This window comes from Capra hircus, chromosome 3, assembly GCF_001704415.2.
Source record: "Capra hircus breed San Clemente chromosome 3, ASM170441v1, whole genome shotgun sequence".
NCBI lineage: Eukaryota > Metazoa > Chordata > Mammalia > Artiodactyla > Bovidae > Capra > Capra hircus.
Genome location: NC_030810.1, coordinates 27,265,472 through 27,281,926, shown reverse-complemented (window position 1 = coordinate 27,281,926; position 16,455 = coordinate 27,265,472). Strand labels below are relative to the sequence as shown.

Genomic DNA, 16,455 nt, shown 5'->3' with positions numbered 1-16,455 from the left:
AATAGATTCTACCTTAAGAGACAGGCCAGTTACACCTCATAATTTATACATCAATGAGTGAAAGTTGCTCAGTCATGTCCAACTCTTTGCAACCCCATGGACTATAGCCCACCAGGCTGCTCTGTCTGTGGAATTCTTTAGGCAAAAATACAGGAATAGGTTGCCATTTCCTTCTCCAGGGGATCTTCCCAACCCAGGGATCAAACCCAGGTCTCCTGCATTGTAGGCAAATTCTTTACCATCTGAGCCACCAGGGAAGCCCTCAATTTATATATAAATATATATATATATACTGAATTGTAGTCAGATTTAAGACCTTATAGACAATTCTGTGCCATAATCAGATACACAATTTTAAGAGTCATCCCAATCACAAAGGCACTAAAATTTTTATCTATCTGGGATGTGCCTAATTATCTTGCTTTTAAGACTCAGAAGTATCTGGCCATTACCAGTGCTCAAAGTAGTAAATTTCAATTTAAATATATTTGAGTCTTCATCTATCAACAAGTTATTCTGAGTAATGAAGGGGTTAATTGTTTTCCATACATTTTTAGCCATATTTGAAAACAATTTATAAAGCTAAAAAACCTAGGATTAGCCTACAAGGAGCATGTACTTTTGTTTTAAATAGGATACAACAGAAACTTGAAACCAAACTTCTCAAATAGGCTTTTCCTTAACTACACAAGCCAGAAGACCTGGAAATGGTCCACACAGCTACCAACTTCCAAGCTATTGTAGGACATCCTATTTTTGATATTTTGCCTTAGATATTTAAAACGCAGGAAAAGGGGACATTTTAAAAAGAAATTTCCATTTCCTTTGAAATACTTAACCTGTGAAAATTTATCTTACACCTATAAAAATTCCTTGAGTCAGAATTAACCCGCAATTTAAAATGGTTTTTAGTGATTCTAAATACCTATTTTCTTTTAGCTTTTATTTCTGTAAAGGAGTACCAAATAATTCAAGTATGATTATTGTGACAGTGGTATGAAACATGTATGTCAAAATGTTAACAGCATACTACTAATAAGCCAGCTCCTTTCTAAATAAAAATGCTTCTGAACGATCACAATGATTTAAATGGACCATTTAAAATCTCTATTGAAAACATTTTGGCCATCTATGAAAAAAATGCAGTTATCTAAGACTGCAGGTTAACCTTATTCACAAACTAAAATCTAAAATGGAAAATAACTCTCTTGGTGACTTGCTGCCTCCCAACTGCCATTATAATTGATTCTTTACTATACTATAACAACTCTCCTAAAGAAAAAACTGTCTAAACAATAACCTATCACAAAATATTTCCTTTTCTGCCCTGCAACTAGAATCATTACATTTAACAATCATCTAATTCTTATTTATTTTTGGCAGTGAGACGTGGATATCTTTCCCTAACATGAAAACATTAAGATACATGTATTTTGAAACAAAAGAAAATTAACTTCTTGTGGCAAAATTTACTGTTGTTAATTAATTATTTTAAGTGAGCAGGTAACACCATATATGGTCTCTATTCCACCGAACAAAATGACTTTGAAATAGAGAGAAAAGAACAGTCAGTTTTAGCAAGAGACGATTTTTTCACAACAATATGACATAAAGAGATTCAGACAGTTAATTAATCTCTAACACAGAATGCTGTAATATTTTACACTGTGGTAGCTTGGGGAAATATTTCTAGAGAGTAACCTGCAGTCTGTATAGGAAGCGGCAGTCCACGTCTCCAAGAACTAATATGAAGAACAAGCTACTGCTCAGTGTCTTAGGAGAGGTGGGTTCCAGAAGATTAGCCAGTCCCAGTTTAAAAATACCTCAAGAGCAGGCCTTTTCCCAGTTCCTAACCTCTATTCTCCCTTAGTAGTTTTTAATGTATTTTCTGCCAGCCATCCTGGCACTAGCCAGTAAGTAGCTTTCTCAAGGGTAGGACTCAGATTTCCATTCTTTCACACTAAGAAGGACATCTTATAAAAGATACACAAACAGAGAATAAAGGCATTTTATACAGAAGCAGTATAAAATTTACAACTGAAGCAGTGCCAGCAATCAAGTTAACAGCTTATCTGAAGCTGCAAACTGATCGGAAGGGACTTTAAAATCAGAAAAGTCTGGCCTAAGGGTTCGTGCAAACTTCATCATAAAACTGTAGAATTTTAAGCACAGGTAAGTTCAAACACTGAAAGATGTGGAAATCTTCCTAAAAGGCAATGATGAAGGAAGAGACCCTTCTTGCCTAATAAGTTAAAAATCACAAGACAAATCAGAGACTGTTCACATGGGCAGTACTGTACATTGTCAATCCCATACTCATCTTATGACTCTTATCATAGAAACCCCTAAAACATCACAGAGGGTAAGCTATTCCAAGTGGACTTATCACAAAAAGAATTTCTGTGACTCCATTATCCAATTACCTATGGCTATCAATTTAGTCTGGCCTGAGACTGCTTTTTACAGGGAGGTGGCCTCCCATGGCGTACAATGTGTTTTTCTAAGCTGTCCAGAATGGCCACAGCAATCTGCTGGACATGGGGATCAGTCTGTTCGTGTTCTTTGATGTTGTATAAATGCTGCAAGCCTCCTTCCTCAATCAGCATGCTGCAGTACCTTGAGGCTGAAAGAAAACAGGAGAAAGAGCTTTCCTTAAAACACTTCACTGCCTTTTGTGTGGAATAATTTTTATTTATTCCTTTAAATTTAAGCTGTTTTATTACTGCCCATTAACATAAGTTAGAGCTTGATAAATGTCTCTGCAATGATGTTACACTACACTACAGGACTCACATATAGGTCATAGATAACACTCATAACATTATATATATATTATATAATGTATATATAAATCATAACCATAAGACAGGCAGTCCAGAAAATCTTTGACCGTAAAACATGGGTAAGATAGGTACTTTAATTCATTTCCAACATTTAAAAAAAAATTTAATGGCAGTCATATTGTATATGCTAATGATCATTATTTAAAAAAATTTTTTTTGGACTTCCCTGGTGGTCCAGTGGTTGATAATCTGCCTGCCAATGCAGGGGACACAGATTCTGACCCTTGGTCTGGGAAGATTCCACATGCCCTGAGGCAACTTAGCCCTTGCGCCCTAGAACCCAGGCTCTACAACAATAGAAACCACGGCAATGGAAAGCCTGAGCACAACAGCTAAAGAGTAGCCCCGCCTGTTTTAACCAGAAAAGCTGGCGCACAACAGAAGACCCAATGCAGCCTAAATAAATAAAACATTTTTAAAACTTAAAAAAATATTTTTTTTGCACACATGCTTTTTTTGAGGGCCTGGGGGTAGGGAGAGGGCTGTGCTATTTGGCTTGTGGGATTTTAGTTCCCCAATCAGGGATTGAAACAGGACCCTCGGTAGTTAAAGTACAGGGTCCTAACCACTGGAAACCAGGGAATTTACTGTACATGTGTCTTTTAAATTTTAGTTTCAGTCATATTTATTAAAGTCTAATTTACATGCAATAAATACACCCAATTTAATCTATAGTTATATGAGGCAGAGGATGAGATGGTTGGATAATGTCACCGACTCATTGGACATGAATTTGAGCAAACTCCAGGAGATACTGAACAAGAACAACAGATACACTGGTGTAACCACCAACACAATCAGGATATAGAATATTTTCAACAACAAAAATGTTTCCTTGTACACCTTTGCAGTCAACCTCCCCTGCACCTCTCTTCCCAAGCAACCACTGTTCTAATTTCTGCGATGTAGATTTTTGCCTAGAACTTCATATAAAATGGACTCATCTAGTATGTATTCTTTATGTGTCTGTCTACTTTTGTTCAACATGATGTTTTTAAGATGTATTCAAGTTGTTACCTGTATGTAGCAGTCCTTTTGCTTTAAGCTGAGAAATATTCCATTGTATTGAACATGCCACATTTTTTTAATGTTACTGTACTGGACATTTGTTGGATGTTCTCCCCTGACCCCCAGCATTTCATTACAATGACTAAAAATGCTATAATCATCCTATTATTATAAGTTTTTTGTGAACTTTTCATTTCACTCATCTTGAGGAAACACCTAAAATGCTGGGCTAAATGTATGTTTAACTTAATAAGAAATCACCAAATTGTTTTCTGAAATGACTGTATAATTTTTCAATCTCATCATCAATGAATGAGACAGTTGTTTCATCAACACATGCCACTGTCCATCTTTTTGATTATAGGCAGCCTTACTAGCAGGTATAAAGTAGTATCTCACTGTGGTTTTAATTTATATTTTTCTAAGATGGGGAAACAGTAGAAACAGTGTCAAACTTTATTTTTAGGGGCTCCAAAATCACTGCAGATGGTGACTGCAGCCATGAAATTAAAAGACGCTTACTCCTTGGAAGAAAAGCTATGAGCAACCTAGACAGCATATTCAAAAGCAGAGACATTACTTTGCCGACTAAGGTCCGTCTAGTCAAGGCTATGGTTTTTCCAGTGGTCATGTATGGATGTGAGAGTTGGACTGTGAAGAAGGCTGAGCGCCGAAGAATTGATGCTTTTGAACTGTGGTGTTGGAGAAGACTCTTAAGAGCCCCTTGGACTGCAAGGAGATCTAACCAGTCTATTCTGAAGGAGATCAACCCTGGGATTTCCTTGGAAGGAATGATGCTAAAGCTGAAACTCCAGTACTTTGGCCACCTCATGCGAAGAGCTGACTCATTGGAAAAGACTTTGATGCTGGGAGAGATTGGGGGCAGGAGAAGAAGGGGACAACAGAGGATGAGAGGGCTGGATGGCATCACTGACTCGATGGACAGGAATCTGAGTGAACTCCAGGAGTTGGTGATGGACACGGAGGCCTGGCGTGCTGTGATTCATGGGGTCACAAAGAGTAGGACACGACTGAGTGACTGAACTGAACTGAACAATGTTGAACTGCTTTTAATCTGCTTATTGGCCATTTGTATATTTTTCTTAAGACATGTCTATTCAGCTCTTTTGCCAGTTTTTATACTGGGTCACTTTTCTTTTTATTATTGTGTTTATACACTTTAAAAAAAAGTCCCTCATTACGTATATAATTTGCAAATATTTTCAACCATTCTGAGTAGTCTTTTCACCTTGTTGATGATGTCCTCTAAAGCACAAATGTGTTAAAAATTTTTATTAAATCCAATTAGACTAGTTTTTCTTTTATCACTTATGCTTCTGGTGTCCTATATAAGAAAACACTGCTTAATCCAGTGTCATAAAGATTTATATCTACCTCTTTTAAAAGTTTTATGTATTTATGCATATATAAATGCAGTTTTTATACTTAGGCCAATAACCCATTTTTGAGTTAATTTTCATATATGGCATGAGGTAAGCATGCAAGTTCGTTCTTTAACACATGCCTATTCAGTTTTCTCAGCACCACTGGCTGAAAAACACGTTCTTTTCCCACTGAATTGTCTTGGCACCCTTGTCAAGAATCATGTGGCCATAGATGAATGGGTTTAGTTTTGGACTCTCAATTCTATTGCATTGATCTATACACATATCCTAATGATGTGGGGCATCTTTTCAAATGTGTATATTCGCCATCTGTAAATCTTTTTTTTTAATAAATATTATTATTTGTTAGGCTGTGTCAGGTCTTAGTTGTAGCACGTGTGATCCTCGTTGTGTCATGCAGGATCTTTTGTTGCGGTGCACGGACCTCGGGCTGTGCCACGCAGGCTTCAGTAGCTGCAGCACACAGGCTAGCTGCTCTGCGGCATGGAGGCTCTTCCTTTCCCAACCAGGGCTCGAACCTGCATCCTCTGCATTGCAAGGCAGATTCTTAACCACGGGACACCAGGGAAGTCCCCCTGTCTTCTGTAAAGCTTTGGTAAAGAGACTATTCAACCCTTTTGTCCGTTTTTTTTGTTTTTTGACTCACTTTGTTTTCTTATCATAAGTTTTCAGAGTACATGATATATTTTGAACACAAGCACTTTATCAGACATATGACTTGAAAACATTTTGACCCAATACAGTGGAGGTGACAAATAAATTCAAGGGATTAGGCTAACAGAGTACTGTCATATCAAACACCCTCTTCCAACAACACAAGAGACAACTCTACACATGAACATCACCAGACAGTCAATACTGAAATCAGATTTATTATATTCTTTGTAGCTGAAGATGGAGAAGCTCTATGGAGTCAGCAAAAACAAGACCTGGAGCTGACCATGGCTCAGATCATCAGATTCTTATTGTAGATTTCAGGCTTAAATTGAAGAAAGTAGGGAAAACTACTAGGCCATGCAGGTATGACCTAAATCAAATCCCTATGATTATACAGTAGAGGAGAAGAATATATTCAAAGCATTAGATCTGGTAGACAGAGTGCCCAAAGAACTGTAGACGGAGATTCATAACATTGTACTGGAGGTGGTGACCAAAACCATCCCAAAGAAAGAGAAATGCAAGAAGGCAGAGTGGTTGTCTGAGGAGGCCTCACAGATAGCTGAGAAGAGAAAAGAAGTGAGAGGCGAAGGAGTAAGGGAAAGATAAACCCAACTGAATGCAGAGTTCCACAGAACAGCAAGGAGAAATAAGAGAGTCTTCTGTAAATGAATAATGCAAAGAAGTAAGAGGAAAACAACAGAATGGGAAAGACTAGAGATCTCTTCAAGAATATTGGAAATATTAAGGAACATTTCATGCAAAGATGGGCAAAATAAAGGACAAAAACAGCAAGGACCTAAGAGAAGCACAAGAGATTAAGAAGAGGTGGCAAGAATACAAGAAGAAATATACATAAAAGGTCTTAATGACCCAAATAAACATGATGGTATGGTCACTCACCTAGAGCCAGACATCCTGGAACGTGAAGTCAGGTGGGCCTTAGGAAGTATTACTACGAACAAAGCTAGTGGAGGTGATGGAATTCCAGCTGAGCTATTTCAAATCCTAAAAGATGATGCTATTAAAAGATGCTATTAAAAGCTGTAGGATTGGAAAAGATCAGTTTTCATTCCAATCCCGAAGAAAGGCAATGCCAAAGAATGTTCAAACTACTGTACAACTGCACTCATTTCACATGATAGCAAGGTAATGCTCAAAATCCTTCCAGCTAGGCTTCATTAATAAGTGAATCGAGAACTTTCAGATGTACAAGCTGGATTTATTTAGAAAAGGCAGAAGAACCAGAGATTAAATTGCCAACATCCTTTGAATCACAGAAAAAGCAAGGGACTTTCTGAAAAACATCTACTTCTGCTTCACTGAGTCTTCCCTGGTGGCTCAGATGGTAAAGCGTCTGCCTGCAATGCGGGAGACCCGGGTTTGATCCCTGGGTTGGGACGATCTCCTGGAGAAGGAAATGGCAACCCACTCCAGTACTCTTGCCTGGCGAATCCCACAGACAGAGGAGCCTGGTAGGCTATAGTCCATGGGGTCGCAAAGAGTTGGACACGACTGAGCGACTTCACTTTCACTTTCACTCTGCTTCACTGACTACGCTAAAGCCAGACTATGTGGATCATAACCACCTTACCTGCGTTCTGAGAAACCTGTATGCTGGTGAAGAAGCAACAGTTAGAACTGGACATGGAACAACAGACTGGTTCAAAATGGGGCAAGGAGTACATCAAGGCTGAATATTGTTACCCTGCTTACTTAACTTATATGCAGAGTACATCATGTGAAATGCTGGGCTGGATGAATGACAAGCTGGAATTAAGACTGTCAAGAGAAATATCAACAACTTCAGATATACAGACAATACCACTCTAATGGCAGAAAGCAAAGGGGAACTAAAGAGCCTCTTGACGAAGGTGAAAGAGGAGAGTGAAAAAGCTGGCTTAAAACTCAACATTCAGAAAACAAAGATCATGGCATCTGGTCCTATCACTTCATGGCAAACAGATGGGGAAAAAGTAGAAACTGACAGATTTTCTTTTTGTGGGCTCCAAAATCACTGCAGGCCATGTCTGCAGCCATGGAATTAAAAGACACTTGCTCCTTGTAAGAAAAGCTATGACAAACCTAGACAGCGTATTAAAAAGCAGAGATATCACCGTGCCGACAAAGGTCTGTATAGTCAGAGCTATGGTTACTAAAGGTTAACATTACCAATGGCATTTAGAGATGGATCCAAACCTGACCAGCATTTGTTTCATCTAATTAAGACAAAGACTGACAAAAGGCCAGGATTCCTTGGCTTGACTCCTTACTGGGGACTTGCGCAAGAGTGGGTAATTTAGTCAAGAAGTAGAGAAGTTACCAAAACCCACTGGTGAAGCCCTCATGTGGGCTACAATTAGACTGAGAGAAAATGAAAGTGTAAGGATTGATAGGATTATGAAAGTTGGAATGTTTAAACAGACTTTCTAGAAAGAAGTTGTGCCTCTTCTACCTGAATATTTTATGGAAATGAGGTTTTCAGTCTATCTGGGGAACACTCTCCTACTCAGTATTGTAAGATTAAAATCTGTGGATGAAGTCCTAACGGAGGCTACAGTTAGGAATATAAAGATTAACCGAATTGAGGTAAAAGTTTGTAGAACTGGTTTGTGAATTTCTTTTATCTGACTGTATTATGAGGATGAACATTTTACTGACTGGGGAACGTTTTCCCTACCTAACATCATAAAACAGAAAGCATATAAATCCTTTTTTCAAGCAATGTTAATTAGATACGCTAAATGGGGAGTAAGACTGCCCTAGCCAACGCAGTGGGAACAGAAGCTTGAGTGCTAGCAGGGACAAATTCTCTGTGTGATAGCCCTATGTGAAGGACAGACTGGGGGTTATGGCAAAAGCCTGTGAGCCTACCAGAGATGACTACTGGGACTTTGGACTAAGAATTTCCATTTAAGGCCATTTTCTACCTTGCTATTTGACATTAATTGAAGCTACCCTTATGACTGAAGGACAAACAATGATCTTCAAACCTGAAAGAGCCGCAGTATTTTTGAGTGACATCAGAGAAACACTCTAATGGGAATGACAATGCCCAGAAGAGTTAAATAATACAATGGAATCAGCTTACATAGGGTCATTCTACCTGGAGAATGTAAGGAGGGGATACTCATGAGAAGGGAGCATCTTTCTCACTAGTACTGACTTTGGAACTGCACAAGGAGCTGCCAGATTCTATTGTCACTTGGACAGTGGCACATAAACAGCTCTCCAATAACCAACAAAGAGCTGCCCGGTCTGTGGACAGCAACTCCAAGGTAAATAGACGACATTCTGTTTGGAAGGTAATCACTCTGACTGAAAAAGGTAAAATCAAAACACTTCTGTAAAAGGAACTGCAAACTGTTTTCCCAGCAAGGATGGAAAATTGAATAGTAGTAGAAATCCCTGCTTTCACAGGCAGTGGCCAATGGTCTGCCTTTCTGCATCAACAGAGATGATGAGATTGCTTTTCTTTCCTGGTCTGGTAATAGGAAGAAACATTGATTTTCAAATCTTAAACCAACTTTGCATTCTTGGAGTAACTTCCCTTTTATACACTATTAGGTTCTGTTTGTTAACATTTTTAAAAAAGAATATCCTCATCTATGCTCATGAGATTTCCTGTTCACTAATTTTCTTTTCTTATGTCTTTGCCTGGTATTTATATCAGGATACTTCTAGTGTTCCTTTTTTTTAAAAAAAAAAAAAAAAAGAACACAACAGCTTTCTTTGAGTTTGGATATTCTCTCTTGCTTTGTGTTCAATTTCACTGAACTTTTTTCTTCTGTGTATCTACTCTTAAGCTCACTAAGATATTTTTCATGTTAAATTTTTATTTATTTTTTATACTTCACTTTTCCTCCTTTTGGTATTCATATTTTCTTTAAAATCTTGAATCGTATCTATAAAAAAAGTTTTTAATTTCCCCTGCTAATCCCATCATCACTATCATTTCTGGGTTTGTTTCAACTGTCTGATTTTTCTCTTGGTTATAGATCATATTTTTCTGCTTCTTCTCTCATCTAGCAATCCATCATATAACTACACATATTTTTGAGTGTAGACTTTGTTGTCTTTTTTAAAAGAGTACATAGTTTTTCTCTGGCAGACAGTTTTTACAGAGCAGCTTGATCATTTCAAGACTTGTTTTCTAAGCTTTGTAGGGTTGCCTTAGAGAAGCCTTTAATTTAAGGCTAATCTCTCTGGCTCTTCTGGCATCTGCAATGAAAGCCCTAGGTAATATGTTCTTTCCACTGTTTGGAATTTAAATATTTTCCAACCCTGTGTAAGCTCATGTTGTTCAGTTAGCAGCTCTTTGGTATTTGGCCTCAAGGAGTCTCATCCTAGGCATGCACAGCTTAGTTTTCAGCCTAAGACTCAAGAAACTCCTATGAAGATTTCTGGAGTTCTTTCTAGATGTAACTGCATTGTTCTGCCCCCAAATTCCAGGCACCTCAGTCTTGCTGCACTCTGATTTTTGTCTCCTCCATACAATGAAATTGCAGAGCTGTACTTGATTCCCCTATGCTACTGCAATAAATGCCTCCAGGAAGAAAGACAGGGAGTCTGTAGAGCTTGTTCTATGCCTGACTCTCAGCACACAGTGTGATCTGATGGCAAACAGCAGGGCTGCTAGAACTGCAGCACGGCCTGCTTCCCCATCCACCTTCCCAAGCCTCCCGACCCTCTGCCACCCCGCAAGGGCCCATAGCAGTCCAGTCACCCTGCCTGCGCCCTGCTGGGGAGACCCTCAGATATAGGCACACTGGAGGCAGGTCTCTGAGAGGGGAACTCCAGAGTCTGAGGGTAGGGCTGCATGTGGGCTGGGGCAGGCCACATCAGTGTGTGGTTATCTACTTGAGCACACACCCCTGTGTATGTATACAGGCCCATTCACACGTCTGTGTATATGAGGGGTGAGCTGCCCACCAAGAGTGGACTCAGGGTTGCCAAAACAGAGGCCTCTCCCAGTTTGAGAGGGTCTAGCATCTCTTTACCTTGGGGACCCTGATTACAGTTCTGAGAGGTCTCTGCTACCACCCCCTCAGGCTGCCCTCTCCTAATCAATGTACCAACCCTCATCCCTGGACCCACTGAAATCTTCCCTAAGGGTGTTTGTGCCTGGCATGACACAGGGCAGCCCTGCCCATGACAACAGGGCCAAGTGGAGACTGGCCCTATGGCAGAGGTAATGAGGGGTCCTGGCCTCCCAGACTCCCCATACTGGCCACTGTGGCCATCTTCAACACCACCTCCCTGGACACGTTCTTATTCATTCAAGAAACAGCTACTTTCGTCCTCTTCTGCAACAGCCCTCCCAGCCTGCCCTGTGTCCATCTCCTCCAGGAGGTAGAAGGCTGTCTGCTCTGCTCTGTGGCCAGGGGAGACATTTCTTTGGGCTTTAGGCAAAGCTGTGTTGACTAGAAAAGGCTGGCTTCCTCTCATGGATCTGTGATTCTTACGGCAAGCCAGCTTCCTTCTTTCCCTGGGCCACTAGGAACGCCCCCTGCCTGTGGCTGTTCTCCATCCCTTTGTTCCAGTCTCCACCATGTTCCTCAAGCCCCTGGAGGAGGCATGGCCAAGAAGAACCAGGTGACAAAGCCCTCTCATTTGTTCCCTCCTTTCAAGGATCAGAATCCTTGCAATCTTTTGTCTAAGTCTAGCACAAACTTTCAAATTTCCCCCACATGTTTCTATTGTTTATGGCTGGTGAGCTACTCTGGTACCAGTTACTCTGTCCTGATCAAGAATATAAGTTTCTGCTCATATACTTTTCTACCATGTCTTCTTCACTTATCATTCTACCGTCTGGATGTTTCAACATTATTTTACATTCCCCTAGTGCTAGACCTCTAGGCTACTTAGAGTTACTTCCTGCTATAAATAATGATGCAATGACTATCTCTGTAAAAACAAGCATTTGAGTATATTTTTTAAATTAAAAGGTAGACTACCTAAATGTTCATCAATAGGGATGTAGCTAGGTAAGTTTAATAAATTTATAGCCATATGTTATGGGTTAAATTGTATCTCCCTCAAAAGATAGGTTAAAGTCCTAACACCCACTAAGGCCCAGTACTTCAGAAAGAAACCTCATGTGGAAACAGGGGTGTGGCTGATATAATTAGTGAAGTTACGTGATACCCCTGGGATAGGCCCTAATCCAATATGACTGATGTTCTTATGAAAAGGGGAGATCTGGACACAGAGACAGACACACACGCACAGAAGACGATGATATGAAGACACACGGAGCAGCAAACACCAGAAGCGGGAAGAGGCAAGGAAGGGTCCGCCCCTGGAGCTGTCAGGGAGAGCATGGCCCTACTCACCCCTTAGACTTCTAAGCCTCCAGAACGGAGTGACAAAATGTTTCTATTATTTTAAGCCACCCATTTTTGGTACTTAGTTACACTTGCCTTAGGAAACTAATACACCACAAAATAAAGATTAAGTGATTATTGTAAATCATGTTGCCAAAAATTTCCCAAAATATGGGAACATGCTCATTATAATGTGTGAAACAGGTACTATTATTATTTCCATTTAACACATGCGGAAACTGAAGTCCTAGATTTAATAATTTGCTCAAAATGGCATACCTGGTAAGCGGTGGACCATGATTTGAGTCCAGGTATTACTAGTCTTGTGTGCTCTTAATCACTATGCTATACTAACTCTTAATTTTTAAAAGCTATAAGCTTTTCAGTGCATTAAAACTTTCTAGTGCAAACTGAGAAGTAAATTCCATTTAAATATAAACAGGGAAGCAAGAAAGTAGGAACCTGAACTACCTGAGTTGGAGATAAAATAATCTAACAATCTCCAAATTACAGTGCATTATAGAATAAATTCTTCAGGGTACTCACTTCACAGAGTAAAGCTGAAAAAACATCAACACCTAAGAGTAGTCACAAAAATGGTACCAGTTAAATGAAAATGCACTGTTATTTATTTATTATGTTTTATTTTCTCCTATGAGTCTGTGAAAAGTAATGAGGAAAGAAGTCTGGAGATTAGAGGCTGGGAATAAAATCAGACAGACTGTTGAAAAAAAAATACTGAGCGTTCTCAGAACCTAAAGGTACAGAGAAAGGAAAAAAAAATTTATAGCAGAGACAGTTTAGTGTAGCTAATGAGGCAATCTTATGTTTATGAATGAACAGCTCTGCTCCAGGAATTTAGTAGGAGGAGGCAGAAAAGGTTCCAGGTGGAGGTTTAGGTGGGTACAAGGTGGTTTTCTCTGTCGCTTCCCATTCCCTAAACCATCTTCCTCTATCCACCTGACAAAGAAGAACTTTTACTGAGTTCTCTTTTTGTGATATGTGTTCATCAAAGAATGCAACAAGAAAAAATATAACAAAAGAGTACTGCTACTTGCTAAAAAACTATTGTTAAAAATACGACTCTCACATTCTTATATCAGGCCATTTATAACACAGCCCCTATTAAGACTCTACAAAAGAAACTTAACTTGTACTTAATTGTGCAGAAAAGCTTTATACCCCTTTGAGGATATATAATGTTCTTCCCTCTTATATACAGAAAGAGAACCATGTAGCTGATTACTTGCAGTCCAGTCACAGAGAGTGTATCAATTACTATGAATGGCCTACATATCTAAATTCTACTATCTTCCCTCTATCTTTTAATTTTTTTCAAATTATTTTTCCTTGGATCTGATTTTTAACTTAAGAAAATTTAATTTATACTTTACTATTAAGGTATATTTATGTGCTTCTTTTTAATATTTCAAATCACCTATGAAATGAGTTTATATTAATGAATACTAACAGAGAGATCCATCACATCACAGCCTTCAAAAAAGAATAATGAAAAAAAAAAAGATATGAAACCTGATTTAAATAGTTTACTTTTCCACACACTATGGGTGCTGGCAGCAATGTCCTAAACACTGAATATACATATCATTTTAATTTTACAGCTTCTTTTTTTTCCAGAACAATATAGCTGAAGGACAACAATTACATTCAAACACGGTTCTCTTTTGGTACATACGATTCTTGCTGCAGACATGTTGCATGGCCCAAACTGCCCATAGCTGGACTCCAGGTGTTGTAAAACAGCCAAGTAATGGGAAAAATGGATTAAAGGACCTAAAAGTTCAAAAGAAAAGAATAAAAGTTACATCTTATACTTTGCATCATTTTCTAAAGCAATGATTCCTGAGCTTTTCACTCCAGAAATTTCATCCTTCTATTTTTAAACTAATAAATGACCCTCTGTAGAACATCGTTCCTTTGTCTTAGCCATCTGATAAAGGATTGTATTCAAACAAAAGTCTTGGTGCAGAAGATAGAAGGTGATCAGAACAATGTACTTTTTCTCAAAAAGCACCTTTTGGTCTTGAAGATATACATTCTAAAGAACAGTAGACCTTGGTTTGGAAACCTAGATAAGAAGTTAGTTGATAACTAACCAATAGAACATCATGAAGGAGGTCCCGAATTTAGCCTATTTCTTCTAGTATTCTGCCCAAAAATGGGTGAAACATATTGGAATAAAAAGTACTGGCAGCATCAGCATTTATAAAATAGACAACAAAATAAACTGTAATGATAATATTTATGCAGCAATCTGGAATACTTCAGGTATATTACTAACTTATCTATCAAATCACTTGTCATAAATAAAGTTAGAATCCAGTATGCACTTTAATAATTACAAGCTGCTTCCCTAAACAAATCAGGTGCTGCTTCTAGTTCTTTACATGTGTTCTCTTGTTCTACACCTCCTTGCATTAATACTCTTCCTAAAATCGTCTGTCCCTACTTAAAACTCCGTTCACAATCTACTTCCTCTGGAAGTTTTTCATTATTTTCCAGTGCAGATTTAAGTACTTTCATCTTTTTTAAAAAAGTATTTTCATCTTTGATTTTAGAGCATTCTATGAAATTAGCATAAGAGTAAATTATATCTGATTTACATTTGGTTTCCCTGACTAGGCTGTAAAGTTTTTGTTTGGAGGCACCATATCTTATTCATCTTTGAATTTCAAGAGGATAGAACAAGACTTTGGCACCTGTCTTCAATGAACATGAAAGAAGGACTGATGAATGATAGGTAGCAAAATAAAGTAAAAACACAGATGCCTAAGGGAAAACAATCATACATCTAATAGGAATGACCTCTAGGCAAGCAACATGACTAGGCTGGCTTAATATTAATTATCTTGCTAATTACCTGTATGCTACCATCTCACACTCTGGAGTTGGCCATTTCAAAATAGCTGAATGCTGAAAGACACAAGACACATGGAAAGGATTACAATATTTATTTAGTATTGCATGATGAGGCTTTGATAGTTTAATCATTATGAATGTTGTTTGTATTCTTCCAGAAAACAGCAAGTTACCCTACCAGATCATCCAGAAGAGAATTCCTCTGGCTGCGACTCAATGTCCAAGCTTGTTCACCTCTAGATATTAAGTGGGCAATAATTCCAGCTGCAAAGTAACTGACTTCCACTTCAACACTATGTAGAAGACTACTGATGTGGTCTATAAAATCCTTCCACATTAATTCAGAATGCAATTCTTGTACTTCAGCTATATTGTTCTGGGGGAAAAAAATAGAAAAATTAAAGTAATTATGTGCAGTAAATGGCTAAATGACACTGTAATGATTTAAATGTGTATGGACAAAAGGTGAAGACTGTTGCTATGTTAGCATTGTGGGATTATAGGTGATTTTATTCCTCTCTACCCCAAACAATAAAAGAAACAGTAGTTCATTTTCAAGTGAATTAGTGAACTAGATAACCTAAAATTTTCCTGCTGTACAATATCTAGTTGTGCTGGGTGAAAAACAGCAAGCAAACTTTAAATATGTAACTTTTTTGTCTGGAATACAATGTAAACAGGAAATCAAACTAGCGCCTAAAAGGCTATCTCTGGCTCACAGCAGTAGGGGGTGGGCAGGGTGCAAGAGAACTGGGTTTAACAGCCATGCTAGTTCGGAAGAAAGGACCAGAGATACTAAGACTTTGCATACAATGCAAGAATTTTCAAAGCATTACACCTCAATAAAAGGGTGGCCTGACAGAGAGACAGAAGAAAGAAGCCTATTGTGATCTGGGCTCTGGCCTAAAGGGAAAAGTCTTCCCTTGTAATTTATAAACAGGGGCCTGCCCTCTAGCAAGACTGTAGTTCAAATTTACACCATCTGTTTGATCTGGGGAAACTCCAACCTGAGACCAACCGTAAGAGGTAGGAGGAAAACAGTAGGAAAGGTAAGGGGAAAGTTTGGTATCTAGAAAGCAGAGATAGGTGAATACATCAAAAGGATGAAAGGGGTACTTCCCTGGTGGCCCAGGGGTTAACAATCTGCCTACCAACGCAGGGAACATGGGTTCAATCCCTGGTCCAGGAAGATTCCACGTGCCACGGGGCAACTAAGCCCGTGCACAACTACCGAGCCCTGCACTCTGGAGCGCGTGAGCCACAATTACTGAGCCTGTGTGCTGCAACTCCTGAGCCCACACTCTCTAGAGCACATGCTCTGCAACAAGAGAAGCC

At 38.9% G+C, this 16,455-nt stretch overlaps 1 protein-coding gene across 2 annotated transcripts in view; it reads right to left on the bottom strand.

Moving 5' to 3' along the window:
• ZYG11B (zyg-11 family member B, cell cycle regulator) overlaps nucleotides 202-16,455 on the bottom strand; it is a 71,789-nt gene continuing 55,535 nt past the window's right edge. Inside the window, exons 11-14 of one of the 2 annotated variants that reach the window (XM_018044216.1) lie at nucleotides 15,299-15,496; nucleotides 15,122-15,174; nucleotides 13,937-14,034; nucleotides 202-2,623 (exon numbers count right to left, since the gene is read on the bottom strand). In XM_018044216.1, coding sequence (XP_017899705.1) covers nucleotides 2,433-2,623; nucleotides 13,937-14,034; nucleotides 15,122-15,174; nucleotides 15,299-15,496 — 540 coding nt within the window. In that variant the 3' untranslated portion in view covers nucleotides 202-2,432. The remainder of the gene's footprint in view (nucleotides 2,624-13,936; nucleotides 14,035-15,121; nucleotides 15,175-15,298; nucleotides 15,497-16,455) is intronic. The other variant, XM_018044224.1, reaches the window with a different exon arrangement.